The 19,615-nt window shown below is 36.9% G+C and overlaps 4 protein-coding genes across 6 annotated transcripts; 2 read left to right on the top strand and 2 right to left on the bottom strand.

Annotated features, from left to right (window-relative positions):
* The first annotated feature begins 228 nt into the window (after nucleotides 1-228).
* LOC131782572 (uncharacterized) lies at nucleotides 229-6,529 on the top strand. Of its 2 annotated transcripts, none has more exons than XM_059099320.2 (5): nucleotides 229-629; nucleotides 2,508-2,564; nucleotides 3,712-3,886; nucleotides 4,939-5,072; nucleotides 5,739-6,529. In XM_059099320.2, the coding sequence occupies exons 1-5, from the start codon at nucleotides 480-482 to the stop codon at nucleotides 5,970-5,972; spliced, it is 750 nt and encodes a 249-aa protein (XP_058955303.2). In that variant the 5' UTR covers nucleotides 229-479; the 3' UTR covers nucleotides 5,973-6,529. The 2 variants fall into 2 exon arrangements, with proteins under 2 accessions (XP_058955303.2, XP_058955302.2); XM_059099319.2 differs by having other exon boundaries at nucleotides 234-629; nucleotides 5,736-6,529.
* On the bottom strand, nucleotides 6,484-12,512 carry LOC131782573 (ubiquitin carboxyl-terminal hydrolase 30). 2 transcript variants are annotated; one of them, XM_059099321.2, is made up of 12 exons: nucleotides 12,362-12,512; nucleotides 11,818-11,876; nucleotides 11,508-11,616; nucleotides 11,318-11,418; nucleotides 11,008-11,058; nucleotides 10,786-10,833; nucleotides 9,559-9,610; nucleotides 9,276-9,364; nucleotides 8,928-8,987; nucleotides 8,385-8,537; nucleotides 7,762-8,054; nucleotides 6,484-6,891 (listed from the first exon to the last, which is right to left on the bottom strand). In XM_059099321.2, exons 1-12 carry the CDS (start codon nucleotides 12,495-12,497, stop codon nucleotides 6,672-6,674), a joined length of 1,371 nt encoding a protein of 456 aa, XP_058955304.2. In that variant the 5' UTR covers nucleotides 12,498-12,512; the 3' UTR covers nucleotides 6,484-6,671. The 2 variants fall into 2 exon arrangements, with proteins under 2 accessions (XP_058955304.2, XP_066018243.1); XM_066162146.1 differs by having other exon boundaries at nucleotides 8,385-8,534.
* Nucleotides 12,513-12,550: 38 nt separating this feature from the next.
* On the top strand, nucleotides 12,551-14,646 carry LOC131782570 (PRKR-interacting protein 1 homolog). Its single transcript, XM_059099317.2, has 6 exons — nucleotides 12,551-12,679; nucleotides 12,786-12,864; nucleotides 13,373-13,473; nucleotides 13,889-13,974; nucleotides 14,342-14,406; nucleotides 14,504-14,646. Exons 1-6 carry the CDS (start codon nucleotides 12,563-12,565, stop codon nucleotides 14,602-14,604), a joined length of 549 nt encoding a protein of 182 aa, XP_058955300.2. The 5' UTR covers nucleotides 12,551-12,562; the 3' UTR covers nucleotides 14,605-14,646.
* A 385-nt stretch (nucleotides 14,647-15,031) lies between these two features.
* LOC131782571 (complement component 1 Q subcomponent-binding protein, mitochondrial-like) lies at nucleotides 15,032-18,863 on the bottom strand. The gene is made up of 7 exons (XM_059099318.2): nucleotides 18,569-18,863; nucleotides 17,353-17,441; nucleotides 17,096-17,148; nucleotides 16,695-16,785; nucleotides 16,574-16,618; nucleotides 15,886-16,050; nucleotides 15,032-15,682 (listed from the first exon to the last, which is right to left on the bottom strand). The coding sequence occupies exons 1-7, from the start codon at nucleotides 18,780-18,782 to the stop codon at nucleotides 15,533-15,535; spliced, it is 807 nt and encodes a 268-aa protein (XP_058955301.2). The 5' UTR covers nucleotides 18,783-18,863; the 3' UTR covers nucleotides 15,032-15,532.
* Between the last annotated feature and the right edge of the window lie 752 nt (nucleotides 18,864-19,615).

Genomic DNA, 19,615 nt, shown 5'->3' with positions numbered 1-19,615 from the left:
TGCATAATTTTTTTTATGCCATGTGGTATCGAAGAAGTCAAATTCATCCCTGCATCATCACTTAAGATTCTTCGTCAATGGAAGGGATATGCAAATCAAAATCAAGTGGGTTTTAAAATATTTGAATTGACCAGAGATGCAAGTTCTTTTTAAATAATTAAAAAGTGATCGATAAACGTCAAGTATTTGTCAAAAATCCAAAGTGTTTGAACCCATATTGCAATTTTGTCACACACTTTAAGAGCTATTAGTCTTGAAAGTCGAGGGTGAAAGATTTTTATCCCGCCTTAATCAAACTAGCGAAGAACAAAACAGAATTTACTTGTTTGTTGAGTTAGTAATTTGCATATACGACAGATAACAGGTGAAACTCTCGTTTAGGAGTAAAAAATCCTTTCGACTTGATCTTGCATTGGGTTACAGAGAGAGAGAGACGAGCGAAAACAACCATCGTAGAGCGAAGAGATTGATTAAACACCATGTCGAATACTGTGGAACCTGGATTGGCGAAGTCGACAGGAATTATCAGTGTCGCAGCCGGTGTATGTGGCTTTGGAAATTGTATCTGTGGATTTATTTGGCTTGGATACAAGGGCTATGGAGGCCATGGTCTGTGGTCAGGCTTTGGCGTAAGTTTAAGTTATAATTTTTCTTATTCTTCAATATTGTGTTCTGTTGGCAACGTTGGTATTAGCAAGACTTAATAAAATCACAGCGAGTACGTGCACAAATACAAGGTCTAAGAAATCTTATCGCCTCCATTTTATGCCAACCCGTCAAGCTATTGTTGAAAGATGTAACGAAAAAAATGTTCCTCTCAGCAGACGAAGTTTGCGAAATATACTTTGAACGACATTTTAATTCACCTTCGCGTGAAACTTGACTTTGTATTCTCTTCAACAAAGCCCGAAAATAAATACGAACTTCTCAACCATTCAACTTTGAATAGCAGTTCATTTTTAATATACTCGAGCACGCGGCTGAGCCTGTATTCAATCTAATCTATTTTCAGCTTTTTATCCCTTAGAATCCAAGACGCTTATGTACAACAAAGTCATCACTTAAGTCCGGCAAAATTCAGTTCGCAATGGAGAAGTATATCGCCTCCATTTCGTACTCCTAGCGCAAAAGTGCGGATGCAACAATTAATTCAGCCTGTACATAATTCAAGCGTCGATGACACGTTTATAGATAAACACTGACAAAAGTGATTGAGACCTCCATAAATTTCCCAGACGTGCACATATGATTTTCGGGGCATCAAGGCATTCTAAAAGGGGTAATTTATATTGCTCGGGCGGTCAATTTTCAGACTGAGAGGATAAAGCGAACTTGCGTAAAAGGACAGCTTTGTAAACAATCGTTTAATCTATAGTATATCAAAAATATTTTTCCAAGTTAACTTATATTTGACAAAATTTCATCCTCGCGAGAGATCTGATGAAATGCATCCTCTGAGAAGATTCGGAGGGTTGACGTCATCAGGCAGAGAATGCCGCCGTTCAACGCCCTGTTTCAGATTTGGCACGCTACCAAAATGTTTTTAATGTATTCATTGCATGGATACGTTCTCTTACTCGTTTGCACAGGTGACATAACGCTCTCTCATTACTGACATTTCTACGTACATGAACAAAATGACGAGGTCTCTACCGGCAAGTTAACCCTTTAACTCCTACATCAAAATTGTCATTCTCCTTACTGTCAACCATACATTTCTTATAATGTTAGTTCAGAGAATATAGTATTTGATCGACTTATCCACAAATTGATATTTTTCTTTATTTTCATCACTTATCTGGTTGATATTTTATTGATATTGTAAGGAGAAATTCTGTTTTGGTCTCTCATGGGAGTTAATAATAATAAGGTTAATAATTTACATCAAGATATCAATTCTAATGTAGACATCCCGTTTTGAATTAAACCAAGTTTGTTTTTATCATCCGACACTTCGCTCGATTTTCATGTGCTGGTTTCATGCGCAGAGATAAGTGAGAGAACTTGAGTAGAAAAAACAGAATTAAACATAACTACTGATTCTCACTCTAAAAATAGCATCCATGTATTCTTAATACTGTTCTATGTACATTTCCGCTGGTGCCAGTCAGGACATGAGGAGCTCGTTTAGCAATCGCTGAGTAGATCTTCTTTTGAAATTGTCGACCATTTCCTTTATTCTCATGACCTTGATGTTTGATTCAAGGATGCTAACGTAAGGAGAAATGACTTGCTAACTTCCATAAGGGTTTACAGGGCTTATGGAACGAAATCACAAATGACAACCTCCCCAGTGATACGAGTTCCCCAAGGGTGGGGGGATGTTTCAGTTCGATCTTCCTTAGCAGGACAGTGAGGGGATTACGATGGCTAATACACCTTAAAGGATAGGATAAAGGATAAAGACGATTAAGGAGAATTGACAAATTAAAGCGAAGTTTGACTTCAGAAGAGCGCGACGTTTGACTTCAGAAGGGCGCTCATTGTTCATTTGTCTTTTTTTACAGTTACTCTTGGCCGCTGCAATGGGATTGTTCATATGGCGATATAGAAACAAGGGTATCGTAAGTGTCATTAATGTTTTTATTTTCGTAATATGTAACAGGAGATTGTTTACATTTTATCAAATACGATGACTGTTTCTTGTTTCTTTGATCTTTATGACTGCTAGACTGCAAGAGAGAAGAATGGTACTGAATGAAAAGAATTTCTTACTTTTCCAGTTTCATCAAAATACATTTAATATCAATTAAATTATTTTCAGTAGAAGTGTAGAAATCGATACAAACTACACAAAAAGCAGTTTTGAAAGTAATCAATGTAAGCCCAAATAAAAAAATTTTGAGAAAGAGTACATTAAAACTGAAAAGTAGCTTAAATGTCGACTTACATTGTTACAAGAATTACTCTCTTTCTTTATTCAAATTTAATGTATCTCTTTATTGTCGTCGAGATCCTTAAAGTTGTCCACATAGGCCTCTGTTCTTTTGACGATTCGTTTTGCATCCCGGCTGTGCTTATTTGGTTTCCAGTAAAGGTTTTTGCCATTTGGAGCATTAGGACCGCCATAGAACGCCACATCACTGTCTAACAAATTTAGCCGTTTTTTAACAAAACTGCGTTCTAAACTATCTTGAATTTAGCTGAATCTTTAACTGAACCGGTATTAATTTTTGTGAACATTGGCGGGAGGACCGAAAGCTAGAAGTGCAAGGACATTTATTTACTGAAACAACGCTCTTATAGAAAATACGTAAGGTTCACTATTCGTGTAAAACCGCGGTTTGGGGCAGACCTCGTGTAAATAATCGGCCCTGAGTGTTGAAGTAAAGGCAAACTTTGATCATAGGATCAACTTAAAAAAGATGAATTGATCCACTACAAAGAAACAAAAAACATGCTGATTTTGTCTTTTGTTCTACAAACTGTTTGAGTCGTGTTCAACTCAGCAGTTAGCACATCAAACTGTTTCAACAGGCAGAAAGTGAAACATTGTAGAATTATTTCGAAGCCTACGAATGCTCTAGTATCAGCACGAACCAGCGTTCCTCTCCTCTTCACCATTTGATATTAAAAATGTTAGAAAGCCAAGGCAAAAAACAGGGGAGAAATATCACGTACTCATCTATGCACTTTCAATAATTTTGTTACTTTGTTGTTGTTCTTGTTGTTGTTATTTTTTTTAAGGACTGTCTGTTGTTTTCTTTGCAGATGGTAGCTTTCCTTGTGACGTGTATAATCTTGGTGATTGTTGTGGGGATCCAGACCATTATTGCCGCCTTGGGATATATTTTATGGCGTCTGTTCAGGGACGCTACAGGCTGTCATATCGTTGCTGGAAGATGTCACTGTCGAGCCACCGACGGACAAAGGATTCCCATGGATCGTAAGTACCGCACAATTCAGTACTTAACAACAGTTAAGGACGCTCAAGGACGTTCTCGAATGCGGAAAGCTCGACTCTATCAGCGGCCTCTTCGTGAGAATCCTTGACGTGACGGGTGACATTTTTGCGAGGCAAGCGCGAGGTGAGACACGCGCGACAGGAGCTCTTTCCTCGCGAATCTCACCCCTCACGCTCGCTTCGCGATGTTCTCCCTTCCGCTGAAAAACAAAAATTGATGCACATTCTATAAGTTAGAAAAGACTTCCTTATAAAGTCTTACACGATCTCCCGTATGCCACAACCTCCATTTACGGACGATATCCCTCTAAATTCATGTCTACCCACAACGGCTGAGGGTGAGTTGCCTGGGCGTGGAGGGGAAGCGGTTAAGACTTTGAAGAAGCTTGGGTATGGGTGTGTCGCTTAGACCTTCAAACCTTGACCCGTTTTAAAGTCTTCAAAAGAAAAGACAAGACCTCATCCTTTCTTAGAATAAGTTTGTTCATTCCTAACCATTTCTACGGCAACAATTGTGGAACATCATCCTTAGAGAGCATCTATTAGCATTCCGAGACGGAAGTTTTAAAATTAGAGTTAAGGAGCAAATATTTAGTAGCACCGCGCAAGTAATTAAACTGTGGTACATACAGTCAAGTTAAGGACCTTGTTTGAAGCTTCCGATCAAGAAGTACACTCTATTCAGGATGATAAACAGCAAAATGCAATTAAACATGACGAAAATGTTCTCCTGGGGGAGGAGGGGGGATATGGACAGTGGGACAGTGTCAAATTATTTAAAAAAGAAACGTAAGACTGGGGTACACTTCAGAGTAACAAAAAAGTTAATGCAGATCCCTTGTTTGCCAAAAATTATACGTGAAATTCATTTATCGGTTGATTTCTTTGGTTGAGGCAATTATTTAATATACATTTCTATAAAATTAAGCCCAGCAGAACCTCCAACCTGATCACTAGCCTTTAAAAGACTGTAACTGTTTCATAGAGACTTACTAGATCCTTTGCTAGCAATTTTCGCTGCTGTCTTTTGTCAGTGGAAACATGTGACCCGATCACCGCCATCGACAGCCTCTTCCTGTCAATGACAATTTTTTCCGCCTTTGGTACCGTCATCTCACTTGCTGGCTCTGTTCTGGGATGTATGGGAACATGTTGCGCAAGAACTCAGGTAGTAAAGTTTGATCGTTATATTTGTTTATCTTTAATCATTTTCTCTTGCCCAGTAATTTCATTCCCCGCTGACTTAGCCTGCGAACTACCCTCATCATTAGCACTACAGGACAAGTTTCTTCACTCACGAGAAATCGTGTGCCGCGGTGAGGGTTCTGCAAGGGATCGTACAATGAAAATGTCAGGCTTCTGGCAAACCTTTACCTGTCTCATCTCTCGTGCGGAGAACGCACGTCCTGCAGACTACAAGTGACTTTGGGCGTTTGTGCATCAAAAGAATTGCGGCCGCACCGCATGCACCCATGAATACAAGCCATGGCAATTTGAGGGATTGTGGGTATCACAAGCACGACAGAAGAAAAGAATGAAGGGGTTAAGTTTCTAAGGAAACTGTGGTGCTGCGTTGGTGGGGAAGCATAACAAAATAATCTGGTTTTATTAACTGAGTTGATAATGTAAATTGGCCACTGTAAAGAGTTTCAAAGCTGACATTTCAGGCGTTGGCCCTTCGTAAGAGCGAATGAGCGAATACTATTAATCAGTTTACTTCATGCTTTAATGACTGTTTTTGTTAGTAATGGTTTAATGGAGTTCTTATCTCATGAGCATCTCCGTTGAAACTACAATGTCCAGTTCCCTATTTCATTTCTATTCATTATAGCAGCCTGGAGCAGTCGTTGTAGTCCAGCAGCCATCCGGTACCCAGTCTACTGTGGTCTACACTGCCCCTCAGTACACTGGAGAGGGCTACCCAGTCCAGTACCCTATGGCTCAACCTGGACAATATCCTGCACAGAATGCTGCAGCCCCAATGGGCCACTATCCTCCACCCCAGTACTCTGCCACTGCACCAGGTGGAGTACAGCATGGAGCTGAGGCAATACCACCCAAGGCATAGTGGGACATTTGAAGTCTAAGCCAGTGTCTGGAAAGGACAGTACCTTTTGCTTTTGCCATAAACGTATGGCATTAATTTGTAGAACAATAGAACAAGTTTCCAACAAAACAAGACATAAATACTTTTCCTTTAGAAATGTGATGTTTGAAGATTTATGCCAATTTTGTGCACACAGGTTCATTTGGATGAGATCATTCCATTTGTTACATTTTTTCTAGATAAAAATTTCCTAAAAAGTATCTGTGTACTGAATTTAAGGAGAAAATTTACCATGTCAATGGCTTCACTGTTGAAATAACAAAAGGCTTCTCTTGTCCAAGTTTCATCAAGAACTTCTCAAACTGCAATCAAACTATGCTAATATTCAACGTACTTTCCTTTTTAACCTTTTGCTGCAAACCTTTTGAAGAATTAGAACTATATGTTATGCTGTTTGTAGTTAAAACATATTGGATATAGTTTGTCATAGAAACACTTTGAAAATAGCTGTTGATTGTAATTAGATATTATAACAAATTGTCTTGTCTACCCATTAAAGTTATTACACTCTACACAGTGAGGATGTTAACTTGTTCTTTCTTGTGACATATTGGTAGCATTCAGGCTATTCCTTCTGATCAAATGTGTTTTACTTGCATGAAGCACAGCATCATTGCTGAACAATTATTTCATCATTTGATTTTGATAGAAATCATCATGCTACCTATTAGCCCGCTCATAGAAAAGCATGTAAGCACAACTTGATAAAGCTTGATCTCGTGAAGTCACCTCCACTAGTTCATCAGATGTGTAAAGCCATTTTGAACCCTGCTCATTGCCCTGTGGCAATTCAAATCTGCGATAAGTAATATAATGGCCATCATCAACAGTTCCCATATGAACAATAACTGCCATCAGCTTGAAAACTGCCTGGCTTGTACTGTAAGAAAAAAGAAATTCTTATTAGCAAAGCTATTACAGTTCTTGACCTTTGCAATGAGAACAGGGTTTTCCAAGCTCTCTCAGCATTATTACTTTCATAATAAGTGCTCGTAAACATCACATACATCTCATTTCACCCTCTTTGACCCTAATTTGTCCCCCAAGAGAGACTAGCATCTAAGTTCTCCTTGCAAGATAGCAAGAATAAATAAAATGATCACCAACTAATGAAGCTGTTGATTTTGAACAAATTCTCCTTGTCAGCACACTATGAAATGTATGGAGAACAGTATTGAGAATAAGGATACTGTTGTTTGGGTGTTAAAGGTTAAAACTCTGTGTTTCATAGATCAATTCTACTGAGTTGTCAAAAGTGCATTATGAATGAGATAACCTGGGACAGCCTTATAGCCTGAGAATATAAATGCTTTTGCCCTTTCAATCTGTTCTGAGTGTCAAAAGTACATACACCTGGACTACGAATTTTATTGTAATGAAATACACTCAGTGCAAGTGGATTATTAAAAAGAAGTATTAAAATATTATTCAGCTAGTGTCCTAAACAAAGAAAAAGCAAACAATTGATGATGAAAAATGGACAGTAAAGAGCACAAACTTTCTTTCACTCTCTACACCCTCCCTAGACATTTCCTAAGGTGCTGACAAAGAGAAATAATGTAGAAATCAAGAGCTTCTTAGTGGGTGATCATTCCCTTTATTCTCTTTACCTTGATTTTTTTTTCAGGGGTGAAATTGTTAGGAGAAATTAGATGCTAATCACTCTTAGGAGTTAAATGGTTAACAAAAGAAAAAAAAATCAGTTGAAAAGAGCTAATGGAATTTTTTAAAAAAATTATTTTCAATTTACCTCTTTTTGCCTGCATTTGCAAAGGATGTAACCAGTTCATCCAAATAATCATTAAAATCTCCTCCATTGGCTGCCGAAAGTTGAAGGCCTCCATTTGTCAGGGAACCCAACTTCTTACTGGGATGTTCCTTCCCTTGGTCTTTTTTGGGAAAGTTGTCTGAGTCTAAGGGCTCATATAAAAAGGGCTTCATGTTAAGGAACTCTGGAAACTTGATGAATGAGTTATTTTTGAATGGAATCCCATTAGAATGCCAATATGTCCTCTGAATGTGGAAGCAGAGACATTGTGGTAGCTTAAAAATTGACAAGAAAAAAAGTGTCAGAAGAAGGCATCAAAAAAGCTGCTTTAGCTGATTTTGCCATTCCCAGCGAGACAAAATCGATATTTGTAAGTTAGTACTTAACCCTCTGCATCCTACTTATCAGTGTGCATATTCTCTACAGTGTTCACAATTAATTTCCTATGATAATGACAAGGAGAATTTGTCAAGCTAATGATCATTCACTTTCTTCTCATGACTTTAATGTTTGATTCAGTGGTGATACTGTGGGGAGAAACTAATAGTTGGTCACTCTTTTGGGTTGAAGGGTTAATAATCAAAAGCAAAATGATGCAAAGTTACTTTTCCAAGAGTAAGTCGCTTAATAAAAGTCGTGCGAATAGAGCTGGTCGAGTCATCTGTGTTTTGTCGCTGTTGACATCCATGACATTCCACAGCATCCACTGTCTCTGAACACACAAATCTGCGCAGAAGATCCTCTAATCTCAAGCCCTTCTGTAACAGAATTACAGAGCAATAGTAAGACTGTGTAGTTTAAAGAATGAACGACACAGAAGTGCTTTTGGTCGGCAGTGAGAGAGGAAAAGATCATTTGCTTCACTGCTCATAAATACTGCTACTAATTTGTTTTGAGGCAAAAAAATGATCACAATAAAGTGGACATGTAGATATGATAATAATGAATGTCAACAAACTGGGATGTGCAAATGAAGAGTGGAGATGAAGCAAAACTAACAAGCTAGAAAAAAGAATGCAGGCAGAAGTTGTTATCTTGGTCTAACGCCAAATCATCATAAATACTGTGGCAGCTAAAGGCTGGGGAGAACTGACAATCAGACAATCAGACAATCAGATCTTGAGAGTTGAAGGGTTAAGCTACAATACCTGGAAAGTTGTTGGTAGACTAAGTGACAGGCTGTCATAACTGTCAAACTTGACGGGACACTGTAAAAACACAGAACAATTATTAAAATACAAAGAAGTAGGGAATAGTCCATTGATTGTCAACATCTAGTAAAGTTTTAGAGGTGACTCAGAGCATGGTTAACAAAACGTAAGTCACAGAACACCTTTTAAACAAGGTTACCATAGTATAAAGTGACAATGAGCATCACATTGGAAAATAAAAGAAAATATATTAACGGCTACATAAGTGAAAATATCAATAGCACAGTAGTTATCAAACAATTGCTACCTCAGTTTGGTGGGGAAAATTATAAATGAGTCATTTACCTTGGTAGCACACTGCTTACACACCAACTGACTTGCCAACAAGCCATGAAATGGTAAATGAAGTTTTTTACATTTTCTACTGAGAGGGACTAAAAGCAAATAAACATCAGAGTTCAGGAGAGATTTTAAATACATGCATCTACATTTAGAGAGGAAAATGAGAAAATTCATGCTGATGAATCATCCTTGGGCCCACCAACATTTACACAGCATTATTGTTTTCAAAACACCAAATAGCACAAAACTCTTTAATTGAGTGAAACAAAAACATAAAATTAAATACCTTTGTTTCTGTGTACCATGGATTTGTTGTCGTCAATGGAATCATCAGTTTTCTGCACAGGAAGAGTGGTAGGCACTTACTACACAAAACAATAGCAAGAATTGCAGTGGCCTAATATGTAGAATACTTTACTCCAAGTCAAAAGAAAAAGGTTCACGACCTTGCTAGGTCATCAAGTTTTATTCTAAGGTGAGACACTCTACCCTCACAGCACCCCCCCACCCCCCTTTGCCTGGGAGTATAAATAGGTACTGAGAACTGTTAGGGAAACCTGATGATAAAATAAAAGGGGGGGAGGAAGGGGGGTTAACTTGTAATGGACTGGCATCCCACTCTGAGAAAGAGATGGCTTTCTATGTAAACCTAGCTTTATGCTACAGAAAATAAGGTTAGCTCTGGTCAAGAAGGCCATAAGGGTTGTTGTGTATTCATTTAGTTCAGACATTCACTCTCTAATTGCTTTCTGTATTCTGTCTTTATTTATCAGTCAAGCATCTAATAAGCTGGTACAATCATGTTACTCGATTAAAGAACATTTACAGCATTCCAGGGTGTGAAATTGTGCCTAATACAGGCGCCAATGCAACTAAATTTTTCACTTTGGCAACCAAATCCTGAAAATTAGTCACCAAATTGGCGACTAGAATGTTTCATCATAGCCTTACCTAGAGATATAGTAAATTAAAAAGATTTGCAAAGACAAATCCGCGGCAAACTTCCTCGTTAAGTTTGTTTCCAAAACGCAGCAGATGCATCTCGATCAATAACTAGACGCCATCTTGGATATAGGTGAGCTTAAACATTGCATATCATCCATCCTAGTGTCCCCTTTGTAGCACGTTAAAGATCTTTTCCCTTACTTAATTTCTAGAATGATGACAGCGTAAAAAAAAGGTTTTGTTTGTCTTTCAAAATGGCGACCAACTTTTTTAAATTGGCTACCACTTTGATGAATTTAGGAGCCAAGTGGCTATCAGAAAAAAAAAATTAATTTCACGCCCTGCATTCGGTAGTCCCACAGTGATATCAATAATATCAGTGCAGAGTACTTTTACTTTATGCTCAATATACTACGAGGTTGGAGTGAAGAGGGTGCACACCTTCAATCTGGAAAAAACATGTTTTGCTAGCAATAACCAATTTCAACATCTATGACAAAGTTATAGAGCAGAGCACTTCAAAAAGCTGACAAACAGCATCAAGTTTCAAAATTCACTCATCACTTACTTCTATAATCGCAATATCACTGAGGTCCATCACATTGGGAAGATCTCCCTGTGAAATGAATGCTCAATACTGAAAATTGACTGTCTAATTATAAAGAGAGTACCTTGGATAATCATTTATACAATAATTAAAATTAATATGACAGAGCAATGACTACTTAACAAAACACAATTACAATTTGTGAAATAATTCATAGCTGGTACAAGAGGATGTTATTCTCACCATTTCATCATTAAGAGTTGAAGAAAGTACATGGAAGAACTCATGGGCATCCTAATAAAGGAAAGAGTATCATGTGGTGTCAATTTAAAAAAAAAAATTAAACAACAAAAAAAGAATCTCTGTGGAACACCCATAGTACTGTTTAAGAATTTTTTTAAAAGGTGGAATTCAGGTGAGTAGTAAGATGCAATCCTGTCACTGCAAGAATGTTTTCATTAGACAAATAGTGAAAAAGCCTCACAGGTCTAATGAGAGGGAGGGGGATGGGAGATCCTCTCTCTGGATAAGGCACTGTGGTTTATTTGCTTACCTGCTGGTCTGTAGGTATGACCCAACCATGTGACCCAAGAGCATTTAATACAAAATCAGGATTAATGACATCATCTCCTTCAAAACAACCAGTGTTTAGAGCTACAAATAAAATATACATATTATGAGGACTGATCATAAAGATATAAAAAAAAGTTATACAACAACTAACAATAAAAAGCTGTACAAACCAGTAACTAGTGTTCTCAACTCTTTTCCTAAACTTGAGAAAGTTTTTCCATCATCATCAACAGAAAAATCTTCTAACCATGCCACAAATGATGGTAAGAATGCAATTCCCTTGAGATAAAAAGAACCATAAGTTGAATAGGAGACTACTGAGTAATATTTAAATAGAACTTTTAAATTAGCAATGCAAGTTCTCCACCATAAAAAGATGGCAGTCCACACCCTCTTTATAAAAAAATATCCCCTTTATAACTAGATGTCACTCCACCTGATATCTGTCTAGGCTTGAAATCCAGATTTATAAATACAAACCTGTAATATAGAATTCATAAAACAAGTATTGCCAAGATTGACAAGACCTGGAGGGCGATCTGTTGATATAACAGCAAAGTTACAATTATGGACCGCACTACAACATATACATCAAAATTCTGGTAAGATGTTTACCTCTTTTATATCAAGATTTTTGAGGCATGTAGTTTACACTTTAAAATAAAAGCAGTTCTAATATTGCTTTTTCTCTATTCATATAATTATTTTGGACAAATGTCATATTAGTTATAACGCCAGTCATTGATCACGTTTCTTAACTGAAGCTCATTCTCAAACTGAATTTACGAGCAAAGTAGCTCAAACATCGAGGTAATTTGACATCAAAAGCTTCTTTACTCTTGGTACACACGTTTTTTAAAGAAAGGGGCATCCCATCTTTCTCAAAAAATTATCACAAAGTTACAAAGATCAATCGACTGATCGACTGGATCAACTAATTTCAACTCAGCTGATGTTTGATATAGATGCTTTGTGGCGTGTTTTTGATCTCGGTTAAATGGTTAAGGAAGTAACTAGTATTTACCCCGCCTGGATTTTTTCTTTTCCTTGCCATCAGGAGCCAAAAATACGTAAAAACTTGCTCCTATTGCCGCAGCGGCTGCAAAAACTGTCGCACATCGCCCGTCCATGCTTTTCACCCTGTCAAGTTTGAGGACCATTACACAAAGTAGTTTTGGTTTGAGAGCACAGCGCTGTACAGCAGTGCATGCAAGAAGAAACAGAGATGGCGGACGAGAGTGGTTCAAAAGTAAAGAAAATTACATCTACTGAGAAACCAGTTGTTCCTCGTAATCCGACCGAAATACAGAGGATGAAGTTAGAGAAGCTTTTGAAAGATCCTGTGAGTTGTAGTTTTTTAAAGCGAGGCCATAAAGGTTAGAAACACTAGATAAGTTTCTATAATGGTATTACCGAGTTAAACTGTGAACTCACGTCATGCTTTGCAGGATAAAACAGTTTCAATTCCTGATCGACCAAAGGAATGGAAACCATCAGATGCACCTGAATTTATTCGATTTGTAATGGGTAAGGTTTAATCACTAATTTTAAAACTGATTATCAGTTTACGTATCATGATCAATGATACAAAAAGACTGCAGACAAGTTGTCTTTTCCGTTCTTTGGGATTTCACACCAAGCTTTCCCCAAGACTGGAACGTGCCGTTTTCTTGCCTTCCTCCTCTAAAGGAGTTATGTTCTTATCAAAGTGGTTGGAGGCCAATGACATGTAGTTCCTTAGGAGTTTCCGAAAGTCCCAAACAAAAAATGAATGCCTAAGGATTTCATTTTTACTCATTTACTTTATGAGTTTCAGATTAATGTATTTTTCTCAGGAAGGGTTAGGAATTATAAGGTATTTCTTTATTTTTAAAATATTCATTGAAAATCTTCATAGATCATTGAGGTTTTATTTAGCTACCAACAGAACTTTTTCTGGTATTTAGCAGTTCTTAAAGGATCAGTGAGTGTGCTTGGATTTTTTTTAATGTTTTAAAAAGTAAGAGAAAGTTGCTCTTTCATTTTGTTATGCAAGGTTCAAGTGCTGGGGCTGGTAGTGGAGAATTTCATGTTTATCGTGCAACAAGAAGAAGAGAATACAACCGAACAGCATACATTGAAAAGAAAGCAGAAGAGGTACAAGAAGACATTAATCCTTTACACCCTAACATCAACATGCACATTCTCCATACTGTTCTCTACAAATACCCTAAGGTGCTGATAAGGAGAATTTGTGTAACAATCTACAGCTTCTTTGGCTGGTGATCATTTCCTTTATTCTTGTGACCTTAATGTGTGATTCAGGGGTGATATTGTAAGGAGAAATTATGTGTTAGTCACATTTAGGGGTTAAAGGGTTAAATAGTTGCAGTTTTTCATATTGGTGAAATAGATCAAATTAATCAAGAAAATTGCACATTTCTTAATTAATGTGGTTAATTTTGTTGAAGATTGTCTTTTCTCTGGTATGCTGTTTGTCATCTTAAACTGATGATAATTTCAACTTGTTTGCAGTGTATATTTAGTCCTTGACAGATGTTATTATTTTTAGCATGAACTTGATGAAAGTTTTCATAAAAAGCTTGAAGAAAACCAAAACAAGGCAGATGAAAAAACAGCAAAGAAAAGAGCCAAGAGGTGAACAGTTCTCCCCTTTCACAGACACACACTTTTATTTTCTTTAAGAAAACATAATTGATTTCCTGCTTCAAATATGAATGTGCACATTTTAATCTTGATCAACAAAACAGTAGCAAGTATGACAATTTGTATCTTACTGTTAGTAGGCACAACAGCCCCTCAGTCACTTGTATTTTATTCTATCTTAACAACATTTCCTGATGGATATGCATTCAATGCTATAGAAAAAAAAAATTTTTTAGAAACTTAGACCAGCATTAAAATGTAACTATGTTTAATCAATGGGGCTGCTGAGACAAGCTGTGCTCGATAAGCTTAAGTGCATCACCAGCCACAGATATTTGTGCATTTTGTTTTCCTACAGGCAAAAAAAGAAGCAGAAAAAGTTAAATGCAAAAAGGAAAAAAGAAGATGTGAAAGAAAAGGATGGTAAGTGACTTGATGGCAAATTAGTACAGTCTCAGCACTAAAAAGCACAAAAGAGCTGATTAGAGTGCTTTTTATCAATTGTTATTTCATTTTTCAGGCCATGATAGTAAAAATCGTGCCAGTAGCAGTGATGATGATGATGATGATGATGATCAGGAGGAAGGGAATGAGCCACACTTTGTTATAGGAGGAAAGTAACTTTAGAAGTTGACAAATGGCAAAGATCAAAGAGTGATTTCCTTTAGCTGCCATCTCCTTTTCCAAGCTATTCATTCACTGACAGTAGACAGGCTTTGAAAAGTGGAAACTACAACAGTTTAAGTGAACTGTTATGCAAGATGCATGAATACTATACAAGAGTCATGTTTTTAGTGTGACTTTAATTTGTTTCAAATGGATGACAGACCACAGAAAAAAAGATTGACTATTAAAACAAATTTATGGCTGGTGGTTTCTGAAATAGCTAATGTACTTATTACCAGCAATCATGCTGTTGGCAAAACTTCAGGTAATGCCCTTGGAAAAACAAGCTAGTGGGAACTTTATTACTGCCATGAATACAGGAGTTTAGGTTTAAAGATGAGCTTCTTAAATGTAAACTGAATTGCAATGTTACTCGACTGTATGTAACCAAAAGTAAGCGCTGGAACTTTATTCAAATATGCCACGATAACACCCTCTCAAGGTGAGAGAGATTTGTCTTTTTTTAAATCACATAGCATCGAGGGTGAATTTTTACCTGTTATTTTAAGTCCTTGAACATTTCTTACATGACAGATATTTATAGATATCCAATAAACAACACCTACATCAACTCACTAAAAACACCACAGAATTTTGTTTGTTAAAACAGTGTTCCTATTTGAAAAAGTCAGTATGCTGCTACCACAATGGTTAGAAGTCTAGGTTGCAGCATTTTTGTTATGCAAGGTGCGGCATGGTTTCTTTTTTCCCAACTAGTCCTGCTGATGTAAATGCAAGCTTGAAATCATCCAAATCTTAGCATCTTGTAATAACAATAGCACACAGCCTGCCTGTGAATAGTTTTACCAAATTTGACAAAGGATCCATCAGCAGGAGAAGTAGTTGAGGAGATCTTTCATTTTAAAACTATTTCTGGTTCTCATTACTGAAGTTTGACAAATCCTTGCAAATCTTCAAGAAACTTGATATAATGTTGTTGTTCCATAGCTGTGCTATAGTCACGCAGCCATGCAGCAAAGTGGTTGTCAATTCCTCTTTCAGCCAACATCTTAAGTAGCATGCCATAAAGATCCTGTTCAAAACAAAATTGAGTGCATATTGGAAGAAATACCATGAATTGCACTTCAGCTTGTAAGAAAACAGATTTACCAAATGGATAGACCAAGAGCATACACTAAATTTACCAGATTTTCTACACTCAAGCAATCATTCCCTGCCATGTACCATTCATGGCCTATGTTACAAATTTAAAACTTAAATTAAAAAATTCCTTACACCATCCATGTTTTCAGTTTCTGCACAATAGGAAGTCTTCCCTTTGCTGGTACCATCTACGACAGCGACATTGACGATATAAAACAAATCAGGGCCCTCATCTTCCTCAGAGTGTTCCTCTTCAAGTTGGGTGTTAAACTCACAGTAGAACTGTAGTGTTTTACCCTAAAATCAAAAAATAAATAAATAAATAAATTGACTACATCTATAGGGAAAGTTTGAATTCTTACACCAACTAAAAATTTTTCTAGTTTTCAGTGGCCTACAAGAGTATCCAAAAATTTATCCATTTCACTACACTGGAGGATTCAGAGCAGAGATCTGGTGTTTCCTGTCAATTGGTGTAAAGTTGATTTTAATAACAATAATTCACTTATAAATTAATCTGCTGAAGAATGGAAGATTAAAAAATTATGCTTGTTATCAAATGAAAGAGTATACCACAGAGGATAAGATGACAGGAGATGCAAGCAGGAGAAGGTATGGTTTATTAAGGGCAAGCATTTGAGAGAATTTTGGCAAAGGACTGGTTGAATCAAGGCTTAATTTGACATTTCAATTCATCTGCTGTATAACTTGTTTCAATGGAATGCTCATAGTTTGTATGTGGGTTAAATAACAACACTACTGTAAAGTAACAACCCTTCTGTAAAAAACAAGAAATACAATCATTGTTCTCTCAACTTACAGCTTTCTTTACGATTTCCACAGTAAATAAAGGATATGAAACAATCTGCAAAATACAAATAATTACAGAGTAAGTTTTTCAAAAGAGAACAGGAAAATATCAGATTTAAGTTCACAATTACCTTTCCAGCCACTTCACCTTCATCATCTGAGTCATTAAAACTTGCTTCATCATGGTTTGTATTTTCATTAATGTCAAATGACACTACAATCCTGAAATAAAGTATTAAATATATAAGTATAAATCAATGCTGACATCTGAGTTTTCAAGTATTCAAATTTTTTCAACTCTGACCCATCTGGAGTGAAGAAGATAATCATGGAACATGTTTGGACTGTTTTACATACTTGAGCTTTTGAGAACTCTTTACAACTGCATGTGAAGATTCTTTATTTGCACCCCTTTAATAATTTGCCAATACAAGTTACTGTGGGAGGTCCTTTATTATATGAATTAATTAAGAATCTTAACAACACAGGTCATTTTCAATTTGATTAGTTATAAAAATGAAGTCCAGCAGACCTTTCTGCATTGTGTTCCCTCTCTAATTTAACATGTGTTCCATCCAATGCAGCCTATTTGAAGAGAAAAAAAAAATAGACAGTTATCAAAAATCAAATAGACTACTGCAAGACAGATTTGCAATACCACCAACTAGAGATTGCTTCAAACATAAAAGTTTGGGCAGCATAATTGTTCATTTTCTTTTGGTCCAGAATATTGTTACCAGAATTAGTTCTCATTGCAAACAAAAATACAATTCAAAGACAGGACCTCACCTTAAACAATTCTGACATTGGAACCTTGGGGGCAGCATCTCTTTCACTCTGTATCTCACCTTTCAGGAATTTGATTATTTCACTGTCAGCTGGCAGAGAAAGAACAATAAAAAATAATCAGCTAAAGATGTTTTGCAATTAGTAACCAGTGTCAGATTTTGCGCTCTATTGTTCTATCTTTTACTACGTTAATATTTGAGAAGCATCCAGCATACTGCTACTACTGAATGATATCCAAATATCAAATATCTTACAAACCTTGTTTTAGATAGAAATAAGAGAAATGATAGGTTTTACAAGGTCTATCATGAAGTTCGTATGACATGCATCCTGCATACTGCTAGGATCAGCAATGTCCACAGCCTAAGGTTTGTAGACAAAAATAAGAGGGATGGTAAGCTTTGAGCTCGGTAAAAAAATAGAGAAAGATGTTTTTCCGTCTTTTCACAAGCGTGGGACAAAGAAAAAATTCCGAGTCCCCATGAGGAATTGAACCTCAAACCTTCAGATTCCGTGCTGCGATGCTCTACAAATGAGCCACAAGAGACTACATTGTCAGCAAAGTCTATCAGGAAGTTCATATGACATGTGTCTTGCATACTGCTAGGATTAGCAATGTCCATAAGCATAATGTTTGTAAATAGAAATAAGGGAGATGGTAGGTTTTGAGCTCAGTAAAGAAATGGAGAAAGATGTTTTTTCATCTTGCCACCAGCGTGGGACAAAAAAATTCTGAATCCTCATGAGGAACCACACCTCAGACCTTCAGATTTCGCACTCTGATGCTCTACCACTGAGCCACAGAGACTCCACAGTGGGTTAGGTCTATCACGAAGTTCATTTTACATGCATCCTGCATACTGCTAGGATCAGCAATGTTGATAGCGTAATGTTTGTAGATAGAAATAAAAGAGATGGTAAACCAAGAAAACCTTGTTTTCTTGGTCTGCACTGTAAGCCCCTCTTACCTAGAACAATGCCGTAGTTCCTTAGCTTGGAGAACTGTTAGCATAATAAATTATGGCATCATAGGTAAATCTACTCCTTGTGAGTATCATTATCAAATATCCAGTGTTTCATAAAAGTGTAAATCTACTTACAGTTAACATTAGTCATCTGAGCTTACACATTGATCAGACACATGTCTTGTTCAATTAATTAAACGAACGCCCATGGACTTGTCATTTACTTCTTTAGTGAAGTTCTAGATTCTTACCTTGAGTGTGTTTGTGCATCTGACAAACGCAAACTTGCGAGCAAGCACATGAAACAGGGAGGATTCTTGGTTTCTGAGAGGCACCACGTGTAGTTGCTGCAAATATAGACCTGGATCTACAAGAGACTACAGGGCTATTCGCTACATTCCTACCCGCAAGTAGTCGTGTGGACCTTGAAATGAACAGTCTGGCCAGTCCTCCAACAGTCGACATCTTAACAGAGCAGCAAAACGTACTTTTTTGTCGAGAACGAGAAAACGACGAAGATTTAAAACCGGTGAAGTTTTGAAAAGGCTCGGCAGCACAGTGTGACTGTGCTGCCGAGCCTTCAACAGAAATATGTATCGATAAATAGCTTACCAAAGAATCACACTTTTTTTTTTTATTTTTTTTTTTATTTCGAGGTGAACTTATAAAATTAGACTGAAATAGAGTTTGTATTCGTTTCCAACAAGGCCGTCTCTTTCTTCACTCATCCGGAAGACTTCAGCCTACTATCGGCACGACGTAGCTGTTTAACTATTTTCTCGTTTTCGAACCTTATACGAGGAAGAGATAGAAGTGTTACTGTTTCCTTTCGAAAAAATTGTTTAACGTCGTCATTTTAGGGGTGTTGTTTCTTGAAAACGGTGTTAATATCGTGTATTTACGTTTACTGCGTGGGGATAGATATTGTCCACCATGTGACCACAATTGATGGCAATACTTTTAAGTGGCACAATTTGGATATTTTAGCGAATTGGGTTGTTATTTATACATCGAAAATAAAGAAAATTATCGAGGGATTCCGAATTGACGCCAGACAAAACATTGGCAATGAGAAACTCTTCTTTTCGTAGTGAATATTTGATTACTTTTGTTTGTCTTTTTTTCCTATATTTCTGTGAAATCTTACTGTAAATTACTAATCCATCGTTTCTGGCTCTAAATTTGCCAGATAACGATCTTTCACTTCAAAATATGCACAATGGTTGGCTTTTGAGCATAACACCTGTTTTTGTTGTTGGTTTTACCTATCTGGGCATTTTCCCAAGTCCAGTCCATAG

This window comes from Pocillopora verrucosa, chromosome 2 (assembly GCF_036669915.1).
Source record: "Pocillopora verrucosa isolate sample1 chromosome 2, ASM3666991v2, whole genome shotgun sequence".
In the NCBI taxonomy this organism is placed as follows: domain Eukaryota; kingdom Metazoa; phylum Cnidaria; class Anthozoa; order Scleractinia; family Pocilloporidae; genus Pocillopora; species Pocillopora verrucosa.
The sequence above is the reverse complement of the archived record's forward strand: the minus strand, read 5'-3'. Positions and strand labels throughout refer to the sequence as shown.